Source organism: Poecilia reticulata, linkage group LG13 (assembly GCF_000633615.1).
Source record: "Poecilia reticulata strain Guanapo linkage group LG13, Guppy_female_1.0+MT, whole genome shotgun sequence".
NCBI lineage: Eukaryota > Metazoa > Chordata > Actinopteri > Cyprinodontiformes > Poeciliidae > Poecilia > Poecilia reticulata.
Window position 1 is genome coordinate 18,845,242 of NC_024343.1, and position 18,813 is coordinate 18,864,054.

Genomic DNA, 18,813 nt, shown 5'->3' on the forward strand with positions numbered 1-18,813 from the left:
TGTGAAAAAAGTTAGTGTTAAAGTCTTATTATTTATTTTTTATATTGTATCCACTGAAGATTGGATATTGGACAAAAGAAAATGCCAAAGAGAACATCCATTCAGGTTTTTTATGTGATGTGGCAGAAAATGCTAAGCTGTAATTTCCACAGTTCTCAATCAAATTAACCGCTGAAAACCTAATTTTAAAAGACACTAACAGACAAAATGCTTTTTGAGTGACACGAGTTATAAAAATATAAGCTATCACACCCAAAAGTGACATTACTGTGACTTTATCCATCTAATTGTCAATCACACCGTTAACTTTAATCTAAGCAAACCCTTTAGCACATCAGACTTGCTAGGTATACTGGATCAACGGGGGCAAAAGAGAGATCATGTGACTGTGGTAAAGATTTCTCCATTTAAGGTATCATGTAGTAAAGCTTTGCATCTGCAGTTTTTACTCTTCCACAAAAAAACAACCTACAAGAGCAATCCGCTTTGTGGTTCCAGTTGTCTCTTGCATAATTTAGTCGGAATCTGTAACTTTTTTCAGTCTGGGCAAAAGGTCCAGTTTTTAACCAGCCGTTTTTTTTTTTTTTTTACCTCTGTGAGCTCAGCTTGGTGCAGCACGTAAACTCTTTGCCCCTTAAGGTAAGAAGATATTCAAAGCAGCTGCAAAGCGAAAGAAAAAGACTGACTTTCATAAAGCCCGGCTCAAATGCACATGACAAGCATTTGGAAAGGTATTCTCCCTTCACCGGAGTGGTAAAGTAGAGCTCAGAAATGACTAAAAAAGACATGACTAAAAAAAGAGCTGGCTTAAAAAGTTATTTACAAAGTAAAACTGTTGTATGATTCCCGGTCCGTACAAGCTGGAGAAACGACATGTCGCAGCAGAAGAATGTAGAGCCCTGAGCTATAAATAAATGTAAAGCTTTTTGCCAAAAGACTTGTCTAAGTCTGTCTGAACATTTACGACCTGACATCTTCATTCTAGTAAGGAAGCTGGGTGTTTACCTGAGTTAAATGCCCAACTTGCTGTGAGGAATCCAAGGTTAATCTGAGATTGAAAAAAATATTCCACAGAAAAAAAAACAAAGATAGGAAACAAAAGATAACGTGTGTAAACACTGGCAGGGTCAGAGTAGATAAGAAGACAAAACGTTATCCTTTCATCTGATGTGGACAGCTGAGATTGAGCGTGTGTGTTTAAAGCAACAGGAGGCTCTGGAGCTGAGACCGCTGCAGACGGTTTATGTGTGTTTGAGTTCTGGCGTGCTGCGGGTCGGGCGTGCTTCGGCTAGTATCACACACTCATACACACTCACGGTGGGGGAGAGGTTTGTTATATGGCGTTGAATTAAGACAAAAAAATAAAGCCTCAGAAAGCGTTCACCACACCTGGGTGTAGCTCCGCCCCCTCGAGCTTGCCTTCACGCTCTGCCCAGGTAAATCTCGTTTGTGCGTTACTCTGTATTGTCAGACCATCATGTTTATCCAATGCAACAGCTCTGAACCCGTAGTTCTCACCTACGTTCGCTTTTAAAGCCCCGCAGTCTGACTCTTTCGTGACCTCCTCTCTCTGAGTGCTTGGACCTATTCATGTCCCCTCCACCATGTGTTCAAGGCTTTCAAACCCTGTAATTTTTTTCTGCCTCCAACTGTTTGGAGAAAGAAATCTGTTCCCTTACGTGGCAAGGCGAGTTCTGGGTAAACGTGGTAGTTAGGTTGTTAGCGGAGGCTTGTCGATGCAGTTCAGCAGCTGAACATGCCCATGAAGAGCTTCTCTGCTTTTACTTTCAGGCGTCATTAAGTGCTTTTCTGTGGCAGAGCACTGCACACTCGCACGGTTTAGATAGGTTCTCGGCTTATTTGACTGTTTATGTGATCATTTTAAACAACACTCGGCTGCTACACAGTTTAGCTTTGCCTCAGCTGAGAGATGAAAATGAGAGAATAAGCACCAGGGTTCTGTTTTAATCAGATAATGTGTAATCTGAGAATGGAGGAACATTTTTGTGACTGAGGCCACGGATGTTATAGTAAATCCGATGGTTTCTAAGTAATCAAACTGTGTTTACATCAATGTTCACAGGGTAAAAAGAGACTTGGTTACAGATTCTTCCTCTCTGTCTAGTCCGTCACGTGACCTGCTCTGTGTGCTGTGCTCAGATAGGGTTACTGTCAAGGTTAGGCTGTCACTAAACCACCCCCAACCCATACTACAACATTCACAGCATAGTGCTACGTTTATTAAGCAGGAGGACATTTTACCTGGGTTTATTGAAGAATATTGCTTTATGTTTTGAGTCTTATATATAATGAAGCTACATGTATTGTCAGAGGTGTTCTCGTAGCATTTCTGTACTTTTCTGAATTAATTATGGCAGCACCATAACAGCCTTAAAAAAAAATCTCTCTTAAACCAGGAATGACAAGACTTTTAGAAATGACGAATGTGATCGGGTTGTTCCCAGAGCAAATATCAGATTTGAACAATATATCTTACATTCTTAATCCTCTATCGAAAATTATCTCCGAGTTTTGTTAATGCCTCTAAAGCCTACAGCTGGCTGATCTCACAAACCATACATAATCACCACGTCACTCGTTTAGCTTGCCCTTAAAGCTGCAGTAGGTAACTTTTATAAAAATACATATATTTTTTAAACATGTTGTGACAGTATAAAACAAATGATTTGTGAAAAAAAAAAATCCAGTTTGTTTGCACAAACTGGATTTGTGCAAACATATTTCCATCTGCAGAAAGGCACCACTTCCGTTCAGGAACAACCAATCACAGCCAGGAGGAGGTACTTAGCGCTGTCAATCACCCTCTTGTAGGTGCTGCAGCTGTGCCAACAGCGGAGAAAGAACTTACCATTACATGAAAACTGCTCATCCACCTTCAGTGATGGCCAGATTACTAGCTTGAGCATTCATGACAGGCTCCGTTGTGGGTAACTAGCTGCTAGCTGTAGCGTACCAGAGAGTAAAGGGGGGGAGGCGATGTGAGCAATGTGTACACTGGCATGATTGACTGTGCTAAGACCATCATCCTGGATCTGATTGGTTGTTTCTGACCAAGCAGTCTGTTTCTGCAGATGGCGGTAGGACCACAGGGAGGAGGCAGAGGAGCTCATATTACACTGTCAGGACATAGTGACAGTTTAAATATAAATGTAAAAAAACCAACATATTTTTATAGAATACAGCCAAGGCAAAAATAGGCTTCAATTCCCCTTAAAATGTTGTGGCTGTCCAGCAGAAACTGTAGTTGGGACAAAATGTCACACCTGAGACAACATTTTTGAATAAATTTGAAACAGTCCTAATAAAATATAGCGTGCAATATTACTCCACTTTCAAGTTCTCAAGCAAATAGATGGTATTGTTTTAAGACTGGCACTCTGATCGAGACATCTGTCCCTATAAATTGATGTTTGCTTTTGGGAAATCTAATCAAATCAAAACTGATTTGGAAAAATAAATAAATAAAAATCTCCTTTGGTAAAACTCGGAATGTGAACTACTTTTAATGCATCCTGACAGGGATGTTTATTATTATTATTATTATTATTATTATTATTATTATTATTATTATTATTATTATTATTATTATTATTATTATTATTATTAAATTGTTCTCCCTCTCTTTAAAACAAGGATTCTGATAAAAAAACTATGTCATACCTAATTATTCATAAAGACAGCAAAGCTCAGATTCAAGTCTGCATATTTAATTTTACTGCTGCCTTTATAGTTTTATGTGAAATATAAAGGATGTACTGAAAAACAACAAAAGAAATCCCCTCCAGAATGACAGAACTTTGTCTGTCATTCTGAATAAAAACAGATTTAAACCCAAATATGACAAACAAGTGATGCTAGTTATTATTATAAATTATGTTATATTAATGTAACTATTCAAGAAGAGTCCAATCTAACATTTACCTGAAACTTTTTTTTGTTATTTTTGAGCAATAGAAGAAATTTAGAGCTGGGGTCCAAAAGCCAAAATCACGTCTCTGGAATACGGTGAAATCTGTTCCATCAAACTTTTTGTTGAGCGTCACTGAACAATGAGTCTTCTGTTTGCATCAAGCCGCACATTTCCCTCGAGGTTTTACGTAGCATGTGGTGTAAACCTTCCAGTGGGTTTAGTAAATACGTGTCTGAGTGACAGAGGTTTTCTTCTTGGCACATTTTAAGTAGATTTAGTGCTGCAGGTCTCAGCAGAGACGCTATCTTTGTAACCACAGTCTGCCCACAGGGTGTTTTTAAAACGCGTATGCACGTCTGGGCGTGTGAGCTCTGACACAGAAAAGTAGTAGCCTGTAGGCACAGGTTTTAACACCTCTGCAGCATATCACTTGGAGAATATACAATAAATACCCTTTTTGAGAATTGACAGCCATACTGAACACGAAGGCCGTCTGTCAGCTTTTCTTAACTTGAAGACTGGAGTAGAAGACAAAATATTGCTCTGATTCTATTATCCTGGGTTTAGTTAAAGGGGGCAGAGGTCATGCTACCCTGGGTGTGCTTGTGGTCCCTGTGGAAACCTCTCTGCCCACGTTTCTGCAGATCAATTAGAGACGAGCTGCTAAAAGGTGGGGTCACCGCGCCTCCACACGCACTGCTTGCAGGCATGCACTGACTCTGTAGCAGCTAGAGGCCACACCCTGAGCAAACACACCTGCTGCCTTTCATGCAGAGCTGAATGGGATTCAAACAGCTCAAGCTTTAGAAAATAAATGCTCTGCTGCTACTGCAGAAGTGAGGTTAAAAAAAAGAAAAACAATCTCCCAAGTTTTGAAAATCTGACCGGAGGAATCGAAAATCTGAACATGAAAAGAGCATGAAGCAAATATTAGGGCATGGCTGGTCACTGATACTGACTGAGTAAGGAAGAGGAAGCCAACAGGCATGTTCTACCTTTGGAGGAGCTGCAGAGATCCACAGCTTTGGTGGGAGAGTCTGAAGTTGCTGCTTGATGTTGAGATTCTTTTGTGAAAGAAGATTAGATGGAGACAAAACTGAACGTTAGGCCTACATGCAAAATGGAGTGATGGAAAACCAACACACCACTTCTCCCTCACTGAACAAAAACATTTAATCACACTAAGTGTTTTGTCTAGTTTTCAGTCCTAGTGCATTTGAACAATTGTAAAACTGCCTTACAAGTAAATTTTCAACAAGATATAGAAGCTTGTTTTAAGTCAATGACTAGATGAAAAGTTCCACTGGTACATTTTTTCCACATATAACAAGTCATTTTTTTGATCTGCCAGTGGGACTAGTAATTTTAATCTATATTCAAGAGTTATTGACTTAAAACCAGCTCCCATATCTTTCTGAAAAGTTACTTAAATTTAGATTTATCGTATTCCAAGTGTAGTAAGATATTTGCACTAGAAACTAGTCCGAAAGTACTTATTTGTTTAAGTGCTCTACAAGGTGAAACATGGTGGTGGCAGCATTGTGCTGTGGGGAGGCTTTTTTATCAGGATTTGTCCTGATTTGATGGGAATCTTGAGCGAGGCTGCCTTTTCAGCAGGATGAAATAAAACACACACAGGTCTGCTCCGCTGGCAGACACGTACCCTGAACAAACTTGCATTTGTACAGGGATGAATACAAATGCACAGCACTTTTTGTTTCTTTAATATTTTGAATGGTAACAAAATTAGAAACTACATGATAAAGTTCAGGGGCTCTGACTGCTTCTGTGAGTCACTTCAGTGATCACTGATCACTTAGGAGCCTCAAGTCGTGCTTCTCTTAAGCTCTAAGATCTTCTGATGCGTGACTGTTTCAGTCCCAGTGGACCCCTGCGACATCTCAGACAGACACACCCGTCTGCAAATAAACACACTCAGTGTCTTGCTGGTGGGTCTGGCCTGTGTGGAACTAAAATATTTAACACTGTTTTAAAAGCCATTTCTTTTGTCCTGGGCTGTGTCCGGCAAATTTAGGACTGTCTCATAACTGCAGAAACAGCTGAAAATGCAATTCTGGTCAAACTTGAAAGGAAATCAGATACTAATGTTTTACCAGGACAATGCTGATCAGTAGATCTCTATTTTACAGGATACGAAAAGTAAAAGGAAGAAAGGTAATCATGTTTTTTTTTTTTTGTTATCCAGCAGATAAAAAGCAGAACTTCTGAAAATTTAGTCTTTTATGTAGTGACTTGTATTGAAGGCCTAATTATCCTCAACATCAAATAGGTGAAGGCATCTGGACGGTGCCATCTGTACGTCTTCTGCATTCACTTTGAGCATGTTTTAGTCAAGTCTAAACACAACAAATGGAGAAATTTCTGCAGTAATCACGGGAACAGTGTAGCGCAGAAAGACTCGTACAAAAGAAACAAAGATGACAAAAATGGCGGCATGTTTCAAACCGTCTCTTTCTACAGTCTGTGTCTTGTTTTACGTCTCTTTCTGAGAATAAACGTGATCAAGATTTGCTTCGCTGTTGCCACGTTTGCTGTTGTTTTCAGGACCAATTAAGGCTTTACTTTCCCCTCTAAGACCAGGTCCAGTTTGGATCCCAAACAAAGCGCTGACACTTCTGTTTCCTTCAAATAAACAGCTCCAATACAGATCTTAAACCAAAATACTCATCGTGTCGAAGCATTACGTCTTATCATCCTTTTTGGTCTGTAAACAAAACAGTCAACTGTGATGCACCTTATCGTGCTGCAAAAAAATCAAATACAGATTAAGATGTGAGATTTGACATGTATTTGGGGTTAATCTTGTAATTTTTTCACTTTATTTTGCATTCAAAACCACTACCTCTACCAAACACCCTGCAGCAGATTTTCTTTCTCTCTGATGTGTCCTTAAAATTAAAAAAATGATCTCAATTTGAAATCAAGCCCAGCAGGTGAGCAAAGTGGAAGTTTGGTGTCAGCCAATCGGTGCATCTTAAAAGGGAATATGAACTAAATTATCATTTTTGTCTTAACGTCACTATGGCATGGTTTTCCTTGGACTTTTTTAGTTCCAGAATCATCTCCAAGACTCTCTCTGAAACTGATGTCACAGTCCTCGATCCATATGATTCTAAGTTTTCTTCCAGCGAGGTCATTTCTATCCTACCCCACTGCCTGAAGGAAGGGAGGGCAGACTCCCCCCGTCTAAAGCACAGCAGGGGGTGGCCTTCTTGTTTAAGACGGACAGCAGGTAATGAGCACTGACACAAACACACGAGCCATGCGGCCCTGAACTGCTCGCTCCTCGTTCCTGTCCTTTCCCTCCCTTTCTTCCTTTCTTTCATCCCCCACATCTCCCGCTGCATTCCTGACGTGCCTCAAGGAGACAAAGCGGAGAGGAGGAGGAGGACAGGGGGGCTTTGGGACTCCAGGACAGACAAACAACACACACAACACAGCCACAATAGCTCGGGTCACAGCCATTGTGTGTGTGCATGAAGGAAAAGGTCTTGGTGCTCGCATATCAATAGAGGAAGAGGTGTTGGGGGGGAGGAAGCATCATTCTGTGTTTTCCAAGCAAACATTTACCCGCTGTTGGTTCAATTTTCCACTGCATATTTTAAGGCTACACCCTTTTGGAGCCTCAGACCAACACTTAAACTATAGGGGTGAGTCAGCGTTATGATTCAAGCTGCCATGGTAATAAATATCCAGCTTTCATGCCGGAGCTGATGGGAATGCGTCCACACAGCCAGGAGAAGCTCAAAGTCGATGCAACACTGACCTCCTCTGGTGGAAGTGCCACATGGCAACAACAAAGAACGTTCCGTCTCTAGAAATTGGGTTAGACATTAATTCGAGTAGGTCAACAACCAAACTCTAGAGTAAGACTGTCAACAGCTATGAAATATTGAGAATTATGTGCTGGGTTGCTTTAAATTTATAACTCTGATCTTAGATTTTTTTTTTTATTTCAGACCCAAAATGACTGATAATGTATGTGACTTATTTTTTCCCACCTGATAATCTGCTGGATTCGGTTAGATTGGAAAGCAAAATTGCAACATTTGTTCCATTTGCAGCAGGTGCGGTTCGTTTTCACACTGCGCTGTGTCAAATGATCCAACCCTTAGAAGAACCTGTCCCTGCCCTCGCCTGTGGTGGCGCTGCAAAAAAAACCACTGACGGAAACGACACGAAAACCTCCTAACCTCCATGAGCAAAACTTCCTTCTTCGCAAAATGTAAACAAAAATTAATTGGTGTCAGATTTTAGTGGTTTTAGGATTTTTTTTGTTTTTGGCAGAAAACCACAAGCCATTTCTCATGCAAGAGCTAGACTCAGATGTTTGTTTAGGTTGTATTTACCTAAAATTCCCCATGCTATAGTTCGCTTCCCACTTTTGGAGCATTGGAGCAGTCTTCAGTCTGCTTGGGACCTAACTAAGCATTCAAACCATGCCGTCAGCTCACTTCAACCAAACCCAGACCTAGCTTTTTAGGTGAAACAGCATTAGCTGTTTTGGTTCGCATCAGTTCAAACAAACCACACTTTCTAGGCAAATGAACTAGAGTTGGATTAACGTGGACTAAACAAGGCTGGTGTGAATGCTCCCTTAAAGTGTCAAACAGCTTCCCCTATCAACACTATGAATTAACAGTCGGCTGGATGTTTGCTGCTCCTCCACGTAGTTCCAGCTGTTTTAGACTGTCCTGATCGTCATGGTAATAGATGCATGGGTCACATAGTTTAGCGCTACATTAGCCAACTAATCCCTCTTCCTTACTCCAGCTGACCTAACCTTGTGTTTCCAGGGTCTATCTGAGACGGCTGACCGCAGGATTACTGCTGCTGGCGAGTTTATTATGACAGAGACAACCTTTGACATGAGAAGCTCAGCACACAGCAAGATTCAAGAACGACGTGTAGACTTGTGCACACTCACCGAGGTGTAGTTGGTCTTGCCCATGTTGTGGTTCTGGTTGTGGTTCAGGTTTTGGTTCTCTTGCTCTCTGCACTGCAGACCGGCCAGGTGTCTCTCCAGGGCTGCCCAATCCATTGTGGGCAGTGGTTCCTCCTCTACGCTCTCCTCCTGCTCCTCTCTGTACTCCCGCATTGGACCCCCAGCTCCTCCACTTCCTCCTCCGCCGCCATCTCCTCCTCCGCCACCACCAGCACCCCTGCCACTGCTGCGGCTCCCCCTGCCCTTACCGGAGCTGCGGTGGCCAGTTTTAGGAGTCTCTGGTCCTCCCTCGGCTGTGCCAGAGGAGTGGAGCTGGTTGCTCTGCGGCAGAATCAGATTCCCGTTCTGCTTCAGTTTATCTGGGACAGTTGCCATGGAGGTGGAAGTGCGTCCTGCGGGGGCCGGCAGGGGCGGGACCGTCTTCACATCCTGGAATTCTTCGGCGAGGCTGCGAGCATTCGCCGACTTCCTGTAGCCTTCTTTTAGACCACTAATGCTCACGGCGCTCTCTTTGCTTTCGTCTTGACCAGGAGGCTGCGGGGAGGTGTATTCCTCGCCGTACTCGCTCTCCCACTCCTCCATCACCTTCTTCTTGTACTCCTGGTAGTCCTCATCCTCCTCGTAGTCATCTAGAGTGCCCAGATCTGGGGACGGGGAGGATTTGTAGTCCTCCAGATTGGCCAGGTCAAGAGAAGGAGAGCAGGGTGTAACCTTGTTGGAGTTGGACTCTGAGCTGGAGCGACTGGACGCGTCGCTCCCCAGGTCCATGCCATCCTCTCGATAATCCTGTAAGATAAAGAAAAAAAAAAAGAATGCAGATTGAGGATGAAATTCCTAAAACTGTGCGCATAGGACAAGCAAAGGGAGGAGAAACATAAAATGAGAATACAGGGAAGTTTGGATTAGTCACAGAAGTGTTGTGGTTTTAGACAGGCAACCACAAAGCACTTCCTGACCTGCAGGAACTTCCTTCCTCCTGCAGTTTTACAGACGATTGTCTTATTGTTCCAGCAGCTGAACTACTTATGCCAGATATTCTGAACAGAGTCGCTGTGTGTGAAAACCTGCTGCAGGAAGCTTTGTCAGCTAATTTATTTACATATAAAACTTTATGTCATGTTATCCTATGTATATATACTTTATATACTCTATACTATGATACTGAATCCAACTGGAAAAAGTGCTTGACGTTTCAGAAAACAGAATTTGGTAAAACTATGTTATGTTATGGATAGAACCTAAACGAGAAATTAATCGAGTTGGATTTTCATTAGTTTTTTATATTTCTTTAATTATATTAATTGTTTTGCTTCAACTTGTTTCATTTCCATATTTCAGATTTTTTTTAAATTTTATTTAAAACTCTTTTCTCATCTGTATGAAGTCTAGAAACCCTTTCGAGGTCTTTTCCCCACTGAAGCGAAATACAAATCCAGCTATTTGGAAAATCCTGGTCATGAAAACAGGGACAGTCATGATGAGGAACCTAAAAGAGCACCGCCCATCACTCTCGTTAAGCCGATATGCTTTTAACGTTACAGTTTGCAAGCTTTAAGCCACATCTCTGTTAAACAGCTGAGTGGAGGCTGGCTACTGGCACAAACAGTCTGCTGTATATGGTATATAATTTAAGTCAGGGGAACTCACATCTGTAATTATCTCAGCCATTTCAGAAATTCCTCCACATTTTCCTTTCTTTTCCAGCCAAAGCAAAGACTTTCATGACTTTTTCTGTTAGATCCAGAAGGTCTCCTCTGAGACATTCAGGTTTCACTCTTCTTCAGTCCTCATGTAGAGTAGTATTCTGTAATGGCGCTTTAAATTATGTAGTTAGCTTAGCGTTTAAAAGGTTATAAAAAAAAAAAAAAAAACATCTTCTCCCCCCAAAAAACATCAGCTTTTTATAACTACGTTATGTATGAAGAGCAGAACAATAAAAAGGTATATTACTATGAGCAATAAGCACTTCAAAACTACTAATTGTTTATTCTTTTGCAATGAAAGTTACAATAACTAAACTGCATTATTAGAACTCCAGTTTTATTTGACATATTTCATGTTAATACAGTCTTCGATTTGCACTGAGAATTTCACATAGCGGTGCCAACTATTGCTGAACTTTGCTTATGAGTACTGTAATTAGGTTTATGTTACTCTGTTTCTAAATGCATGGCAGATTGCTCGGAATGGCCTTGACACAAACACTCATCGTAAGGGAGGGGTCTTTGTGGCTTAGCGTGTCAGAATACCGCTCCACTGCCTACTGCTACATCTGCACAGGGACTAAACAGAGTGTTATGAGCTCTGGGTGAGAGCGACGGAGAAATGTTAATGCACAGCAAACTGTGGCACGAACAGGTGAGTCTGGAGCTGTTGTCTGACCTTGTCTGTGTTGCACCAGCTAACTGATTGGTGCACACAACTAATGAAAACGTCCCTGTTGTTTACAACCGTCCACAAATCTCCACCGAACCGGAGCCTTTGGTTGTTGCAATATTTCTTCTTTTTCTTTTTTCTCCCCTCCAAAGCAGCGTACCTTCATCAGAATGTCTCACTACCTTTAATACCTAATAAAAAGCAAAGCACACCCAAATTTCTCTCGGGGCAAAGACAAATTAACAACAAATTCCTCAGTGAGCACATTATGAGCTGCTCTGCAAACTAATTAATTACAAAGCTTGCTAAATGCCGGTGTAGACCAAGAGGACGGAATCCGCTCTGCTTCTCATGCAAGACCGAACGGACGAGGGGAGACATATAAGTGCTCGCCGTTATGTTTACCATAAGAAACGTATAATAAGTTAGGCCCACAAGATCACGCAGCTGCTTACTGCGAAAGGAAGAGCGGGAAACGTGTTTGTTGTGGGAAAGCAATGTGACTCAGCATCTTAAGAGTCCATCTGAAAAGTGCTGATGGGATGTGGAATCATAAAGCCCTTCTGAGGAACTTGCATTTCTGCGAGAAACAAGTCAAGGGGAATGGAAGTAAAGCTGCTGCAGAGATGGGACTGACATGCAAATGTCCAGAAAAAAAATTGTAAGTCCACTTTAGATGGGATGTGAGATTTAGCCTTAGCCGGCTATATGTTGTCAAGTAGCAGTGAAAACAAATGGCAGCATTTTACATTAAAGGTTAGAGTCTCCAAGAAGTCACGTGGGTGAGTAATGTAGAAATCAAACTTTTTCATTGAGTCGTATTAAAATTCTACTCAGTTTAGTACAAAACATCTTTTGTTTTATTAAAAAGCACAATGTTGAGGTGGCTGCTGGTGTAGCAGGATGGTAAACCAGTAATTTCACTGGTTTGCTTTTTCATTTTGACCAGTTCACCAAATCAATTGACATGTCTTTCTTTTTTCATTTGTAATACTTACAGCAATGTTGTCTGGATTTACATGCATTAAGAAAAATGCTTTTCGAATAAATGATAAATGCTTCGTCTGGCACAGAACCAAAAATCCAATTTAAAACTTTAATCTAAGAGGATATAGATGCAAAACAAACGACCTGTCAGCTTAATGACAAAGTAATATAATCACAGAATAGTTTTTGTTTTGGCACCCCATAGATAAAGGATATTATCTTTGTAGAAATCAATGTAGGTCTTTTAAAATGTATTTCTTTTTTCTTTTAGAAATTTTGAGTTTTAGACCAAGAAAAAAAGGGTCTGCTTTAATCCACTGTTGAAAAACGCATTTACAACAGTGGATTTTCTTTTTTTCTCCAAATTTATCCAGACCTGGGAAAATAATAGGTGCAATAATCAGGCATTTCCTGGCAGACACTATTTTTTGTTTTCTGATATTTCTAATCAGCCACTTCTGACATAAGAGATTGCAGTTTCAAGAGAAACACAACTAGTGAAAGAAATCTCCTGTTTTAGCTGATTTTTTTTTCTTTAACTGAAAATGCTAAAGCATATCAGCTGATATTAAGCATCTTTGCCAAGCAACCGTTGGTAAAGCTGCCAGATTTCATCAAACAAACAAAAAGAAAAAAACCCTGCCAATACTGCTTTGTGTGTGTTTCGGTCGATGACATCACAAAACGCACAAATATCAGTCGACCTCATCAGTCAGAAAACTTCTGAATGTTGCAATATGGAGTCATTTGTTCAATAGCAACCTAAATTTAAAAATATGAAATTATGAAATTGTAACATCTTTCCATTGCAAATAAGGGTATTAATATTGATAATACATTCACAGAACCTTACTCAAAAGAAAGAAAGAAATAACAATTATCCTTTTAACCTCTGGGTGGGGGGCTTTAGGGTGGGGTGTAGGTGGGTATAGACCAGGGAAGTGCAATTTAGCCTTAAATCCGGCCCTGTACGTATAGAAGGAGGGTACAGAGTCGGAACCTTACCAATGCGCTCATCCGGCGCCCTGCCTGGTGGAACAGTATGGTCACCAGCCCCAGTGGTGTGAGACCCGGGCTGTCATGGTTGGCTTTTCTCGCCCTGTTAGGTGCTAATCGCGTCTTAAATCTCGGTCCACCGATTCTTTACGTTCCTTCAAGCGCTACCTCCGACATTCATAACCTCGCCGCTCTCCAGGCAGCGTCTGCCGCGTCAAAACGCCGCGGTCACATGACCCAAATAATGCAATCATTTAAAGCGAGTAGTTCATATACATATAGAGAGAGAGCCGCTTAGATAGACGGCGCGAGACGCCAGCAGGCTGCACGCGGAGCTGCAGAGCTTGATCCGCTGTGGGATTAACAGAGAGAGAGAGAGAGAGAGAGAGAGAGAGAGAGAGAGAGAGAGAGAGAGAGAGAGAGAGAGAGAGAGAGAGAGAGAGAGAGAGAGAGAGAGAGAGAGAGAGAGAGAGAGAGACTGTACACAGGCTGGGTTCGACCAATAAAATACATGCAAATTGACAGCTGCACCGTTATCAACCCCACAGCCGGGTGGGTGTTTTTTTTTTTTTTTTTTTTTTTTTAAAGTCAGGGGAGGGAAGTGTTTATTTGCAACGAGAAAGAATACTACGCTCACAAACGAGTCCTCCTCTAGATGGTATTTAAAGGGGCATCATCGCATACGCCCAGGCTGGTTTTCCATAGAGCTCACTCCAAAAGGCATCCGCGGCATGTTATCATTATGTTATTAAGCATCTATAATTAACAGCTTATATATTTTTTAAAGAAGCATTTCATTTAAAAAGGAGTCAACAACAAATATGCACAATCATGCATATCCTTCAGACTAATGATGTAATGCCCCCCTCCTCACCACCAAAAGTCCCAAGAGGAACCCGGCAGCGGCGCTGCCTGAAACGCCCTGTACCACCGACTGTAGCGGTGATGAAACTGACCCCGATCCACGCACCGCTGTCGGTCAGAAATAAAGTCGCAGGAGCATAAAGTACTCTAAATGAACTGCTACTCACTGTCATCATCTTTACGTCGTGCCCTCCACGTCAAGACATTGTAAAGTGTAAATCCCAGCTGTTAGACAACAGTGACGGTGCTGAGTTGCTTCACAGCCAGCCTGTTTTTATTCTAAGGGCGGGCGGCGGAGAAATTACAGAGAGCCGGTGGATCGTTCACAGCAGTCATCGCTGAGTGAGGGATAGTTGTTTCCACAGAGGAAGCCACCAGAGTGAGCTCTGGTAGAAGAAGAAGAAGAAGAAAGAAAAAAAAAAACAGGCTTTGAAAGGTGTTTATGTAAAATAATAGTAATAAAAAAATAAATAGAAATCCCAGCAGGTCAGTGTCCTCTCCTCCCCGGCTCGGAGACGCGGCGGAGCGGTGCCCACAGTCCAGCGGTCCAGCCTGCGCTCCCTCCACGTCAGCCGGGGGAAATAAATAGCCTCCGTCTGAGTAAACTGCGACTCCCCTTTTCCACTGTGGGCTTCCGCGCAGCTTCAGAGATTCCACGCAGGCAAAGGATGGGAGCTTTCATAAACAAGCCGAACCCAGCAGCGGCGACCGAGCCATGTGTTGCCCAGCTGGCACAGGTCTGCTGCTTGTGACTGGTGGCGGCTCTGTGCGCCGCAGCCCGCCTGAGTGACGAAGACACAACACCGAGTCTGAAGCCCAGCCTTCTGCACCCACTGACCCCCTCGGAACCACGGAGGGACATTTCAGGGAAGAGTGAAAAGTTTTTAGTTTTTAAAAAAATTATATTTTTAAAACTTCTTAGTGTTCTGGATTTATATTTTCCAGTGACAGACATAACGCATTAGAGGGCATTTTGGCTTAATGGGCTACACCTGCGCTATGACGAAATATGAAGCAACAAGAAGCCAATACAAGCTGGCCAGCATTTGTTAGCGTGAGTTTATTTATAGAGACAGCGACGTTTACATTTTAGAAATAACTTTTATATTATACAAAATGTCCCCATGTTGATCATGTATAGATTCCAGAAGACGATATGTAAAAATATAAGACCTCTCTAAAGACCTCAAAACTTTTCTCCATTGAGAATTATATTCAGTACAATTCAACAGAAAAGGAAACAGATCTTTAGTTGCAGACTATCATCAAGCCACAGACTTAGCAACATTTGCCCACTACGCCTTGCAAATTTTCAGCCAATCCTTTGGATTGTTAGGACATTTCTTGTCCACTTCATGAAAGTAGACAAATTTTCAACCATTTGTTTAGTTCTAGAGCTTAGCTGGGCCAGTCCAGGGCTTTAATATTCCAATCACAGAGTCCTTTTTGTTTTGTAGAGTGAAATTCCTCTTTATAGTCAGCTGTCTTGTAGACTTCTGACGTTTGAGCACTAAACTATTTGCAACTGTCTTATTACTTTATCCCGCACAAAAACCCCAGTTTCATCTGAAGAAAAGCAACCACCGGACATGCTGCTGCCACCACCGTGTTTCACTGTAGATTTGTCTTTCTTTGGTAATGACCAGCTTGTTCCAGACCAAATCTTTTGGAACTGTGGTCCAGATGTTTAAGAGGGGTTTCATTAACCCAAAACACATTCCTTCTCATAGTTTTGATAAGGTTTCAGCGAGGACTGTGTGTTATCTTTGGCAACTCTACTCCTTATGTCAAACATAGAGAACAGAACAACAGATGTAGAACACACCAACACTTGACATAAATTCCTGCAACTCCTTCAGTGGTGCAGCCGTCCTCTTTGCAATCTCCCTGATATGTTTCAGACTTGTTGTTTCACCATGTTTTGGAAAACCATCCAGTTTCTGTATTGTGACTATTTTCAGTGTTTTCTTCAAATATTTTTATTTCATGCTACGGGGCTTTTTTTGTGCTCTTCTTCTGACTGATACCTTTGTTTCTTTCTTTTTCACAGCTAAACTTCTTGATTCTTCAGATTCACAATAATTGGCAGATTTGTACCCAAGAATACTGAATACTAAAATTAAATTAAAATGTAATTTAACAAAGTAACGGGTGTGCCCACATATGCAGCCAGGATATTGCTCTTAAGGCCACCAGTATTTGTTGGGGGTCAGATACTACAGTCGCTTGCGAACAGCTGAAACCCTCATATACTTGAGATCCCTCTAGAGTAGCCGTTCTCAATGTAGGCGGTACTGCCCCCCGGGGGGCGTTCAGAGGACGGCAGGGGGCACTGGCGGAAATTTTTACAAAAGGGGGGCGCTGGGATTCCTTTGGGGGGCGTTTGGTCAAAGGTAAACTTTACACCTTAAATGCACAACAATACCAGTTTAGACTTTGAGCAACTTGGTAAAATGTATTGTGTAACATTAAAACATGCTTGCCTACAACGGTATCGATGGCAGCTCTTCTTCTTCTCTTCAGTGTTTGTAGCTTTTGGTACAACTCCGTTCTCCTGCTATCCCTCTGAAAAATGAACCTATTTAAATCAAGAAATCCCTCCACGGGTGATACCACGATAGAGAGCGTTCATTTTATAGCGTTAACACCGGTGCTGTAAGTGGTCTGGTATGAAACGGGTGTGATAGAACACAGCACTTTAAAATTTCAATAATAAGAATACCGAAATTGTTTCCGTTGTTTTAAAAGGTTTATGTCAGTCTGCCTTTTCCCCATCAATACGCTTCCCGACYGCCCTGCACCTTAGGGGCTTAAAAAAAAAAAAAAACGGCACGCACATTGCTCAAAACTCTGAAACAGGAGAAGCGGGACATAAAACGGAGCGACAAACTAGATGTGAATTATGGCATACAAACAGAGAATCTGACGCTGAACAGTGAAAAATCAACACATGATATGAAACACATGACGGTTAGGTGGCGCAGCAGGTGATGAGTGAAGATTACTGATGGTCAATAAACGATAAAATAAATCTAGCAACAGGTAAGAAACTAAAGTGGACATAGCAATAAACCAAGAGAGGATAATACTAATCAAAGGAAACTAAATGGAAATGAATGAAGAACAAAATGCAAGAATAAACTAAGAAACTAAAGTAAATACAAAAGAATAAACTTGTATGGCAAGTCCTTTCGAGCAATAATGAATACAGAGGACTGTATGGCAAGAATAAACAGACACTATTTCCACATAAAAGGTAAAATAATATYGTTGAAGTGCCATTTGTTTGTTGAGACCACATCTAGTACTGAGAATAAATATATCTTATAGACCATAACAGTAAATAACATCACTTATTTATGTTTTTAATTAGATTTGATATATTTATTTCTTCAATATTATTTTTCATGTCAGTGTTGATGTCATGTGGATGATGACTCCATGACACTTTCAATTTGACTCATTAGGATTTGATTAAGAACCAGATTTGTTCTTTGTCATTTCTGTCCAGTAAAACTATTAATCTATAAATCAATAGACAGGTCTATATAAAGATATAATCCATGTTTTTGTCTCATATTTGTATTGCTATGATTAATGTAGTTACAGTTCTATCCATGTTTTAATGTTGCAGAGCTCAGTCGTTTTGCAAGTAGTTCAAAGTTTAAACCTTGCATGTTGTACATCTTTTATCTGGTCATTTTGTGAAATATTTAACATGGCACAGAACAAGACTATTTTTGCCACGCTGATTGACTGCTGTTTAAGCTGAATGCCCATTGCATGTTTTTTAGACACCTGTGAAAATAATTTCTATTCACATTGCTTTTTTGTTCTCTGGGAAATAATTTTTGATGATAAATACAGAAACAAGCATAAAAATCAAAACATCTACAATAGTGATAGTAATATTAATAATAAAATAATAGTCAATGCAAAGTAGCCTGCAAATTCTTTGGTGGGGGGAGGTGAGGGACCTGGATAAGGGCTAGGGGGGCGCTGGCCCAAAAAAGGTTGAGAAACACTGCTCTCACTGCCAAGGAAAATAAATGGCGCTTTTTGATTGGTCAAGAGTGTGTGAAGTAGCGCAGAGGTTCATGCTTCAAAAACTAAATTTTCTTTTAAATATTACAGATATGTGGTACAAAAGACTTTGTAAATAGGTGGACAACCCTTGAATGCCCTCCTTGCCCTGACCTCAACCACTGCCTTGTGGAGTCGGTTTGGATGCGCTGTTTGTGGCAGAGTGACCAAAACAACCCAACTGGCCGACTTGCCACAGATGCTGATTGAAGACGGGGATGCCATTCCTCAGTAGCGTATAATCAAACAGGAGGTGGAGCCAGGATGTTTTGGTCAGTTACCGTCCACTGCAAACTCCTGAGGCTGCTGTTTTCTAAACGAATAAGTTGTTAAATTTCTAAAATGTCTTCTTTCTTCAAGTTTCAGCCATCCAGTCCGATAAGATACACCTGGCTAGCATCATTTTGAAAGATAGAGTTTATAACATGAGAAAGATGATCTTTGAAAGAAAAAAGCAGGCTTTTTATCAGGGGTGTGTGCAGCTTTCAGAGCTACAGTATTTACTTTGAGACAGGAAACAAAGCAGTCATTGCATAAACTTAAACACACACACACGCATGCACATACAGACTCCTATGGGTGCCAGATGCAGTGTTAAAGCTCAAGAGGG

General features: G+C 41.2%; 1 protein-coding gene across 4 annotated transcripts in view; it reads right to left on the reverse strand.

Annotated features, from left to right (window-relative positions):
* Positions 1-18,813, reverse strand: part of schip1 (schwannomin interacting protein 1) — a 269,246-nt gene that overhangs the window by 37,845 nt on the left and 212,588 nt on the right. For 2 of the 4 annotated variants that reach the window (XM_017308280.1, XM_008425832.2), the window contains exon 9: positions 8,880-9,683. In XM_017308280.1, the coding sequence (XP_017163769.1) occupies positions 8,880-9,683 (804 nt within the window). Of the gene's footprint in view, positions 1-8,879; positions 9,684-13,265; positions 13,494-14,287; positions 14,886-18,813 lie in introns of those variants that run through there. The other 2 variants (XM_008425829.2, XM_008425828.2) reach the window with 2 other exon arrangements.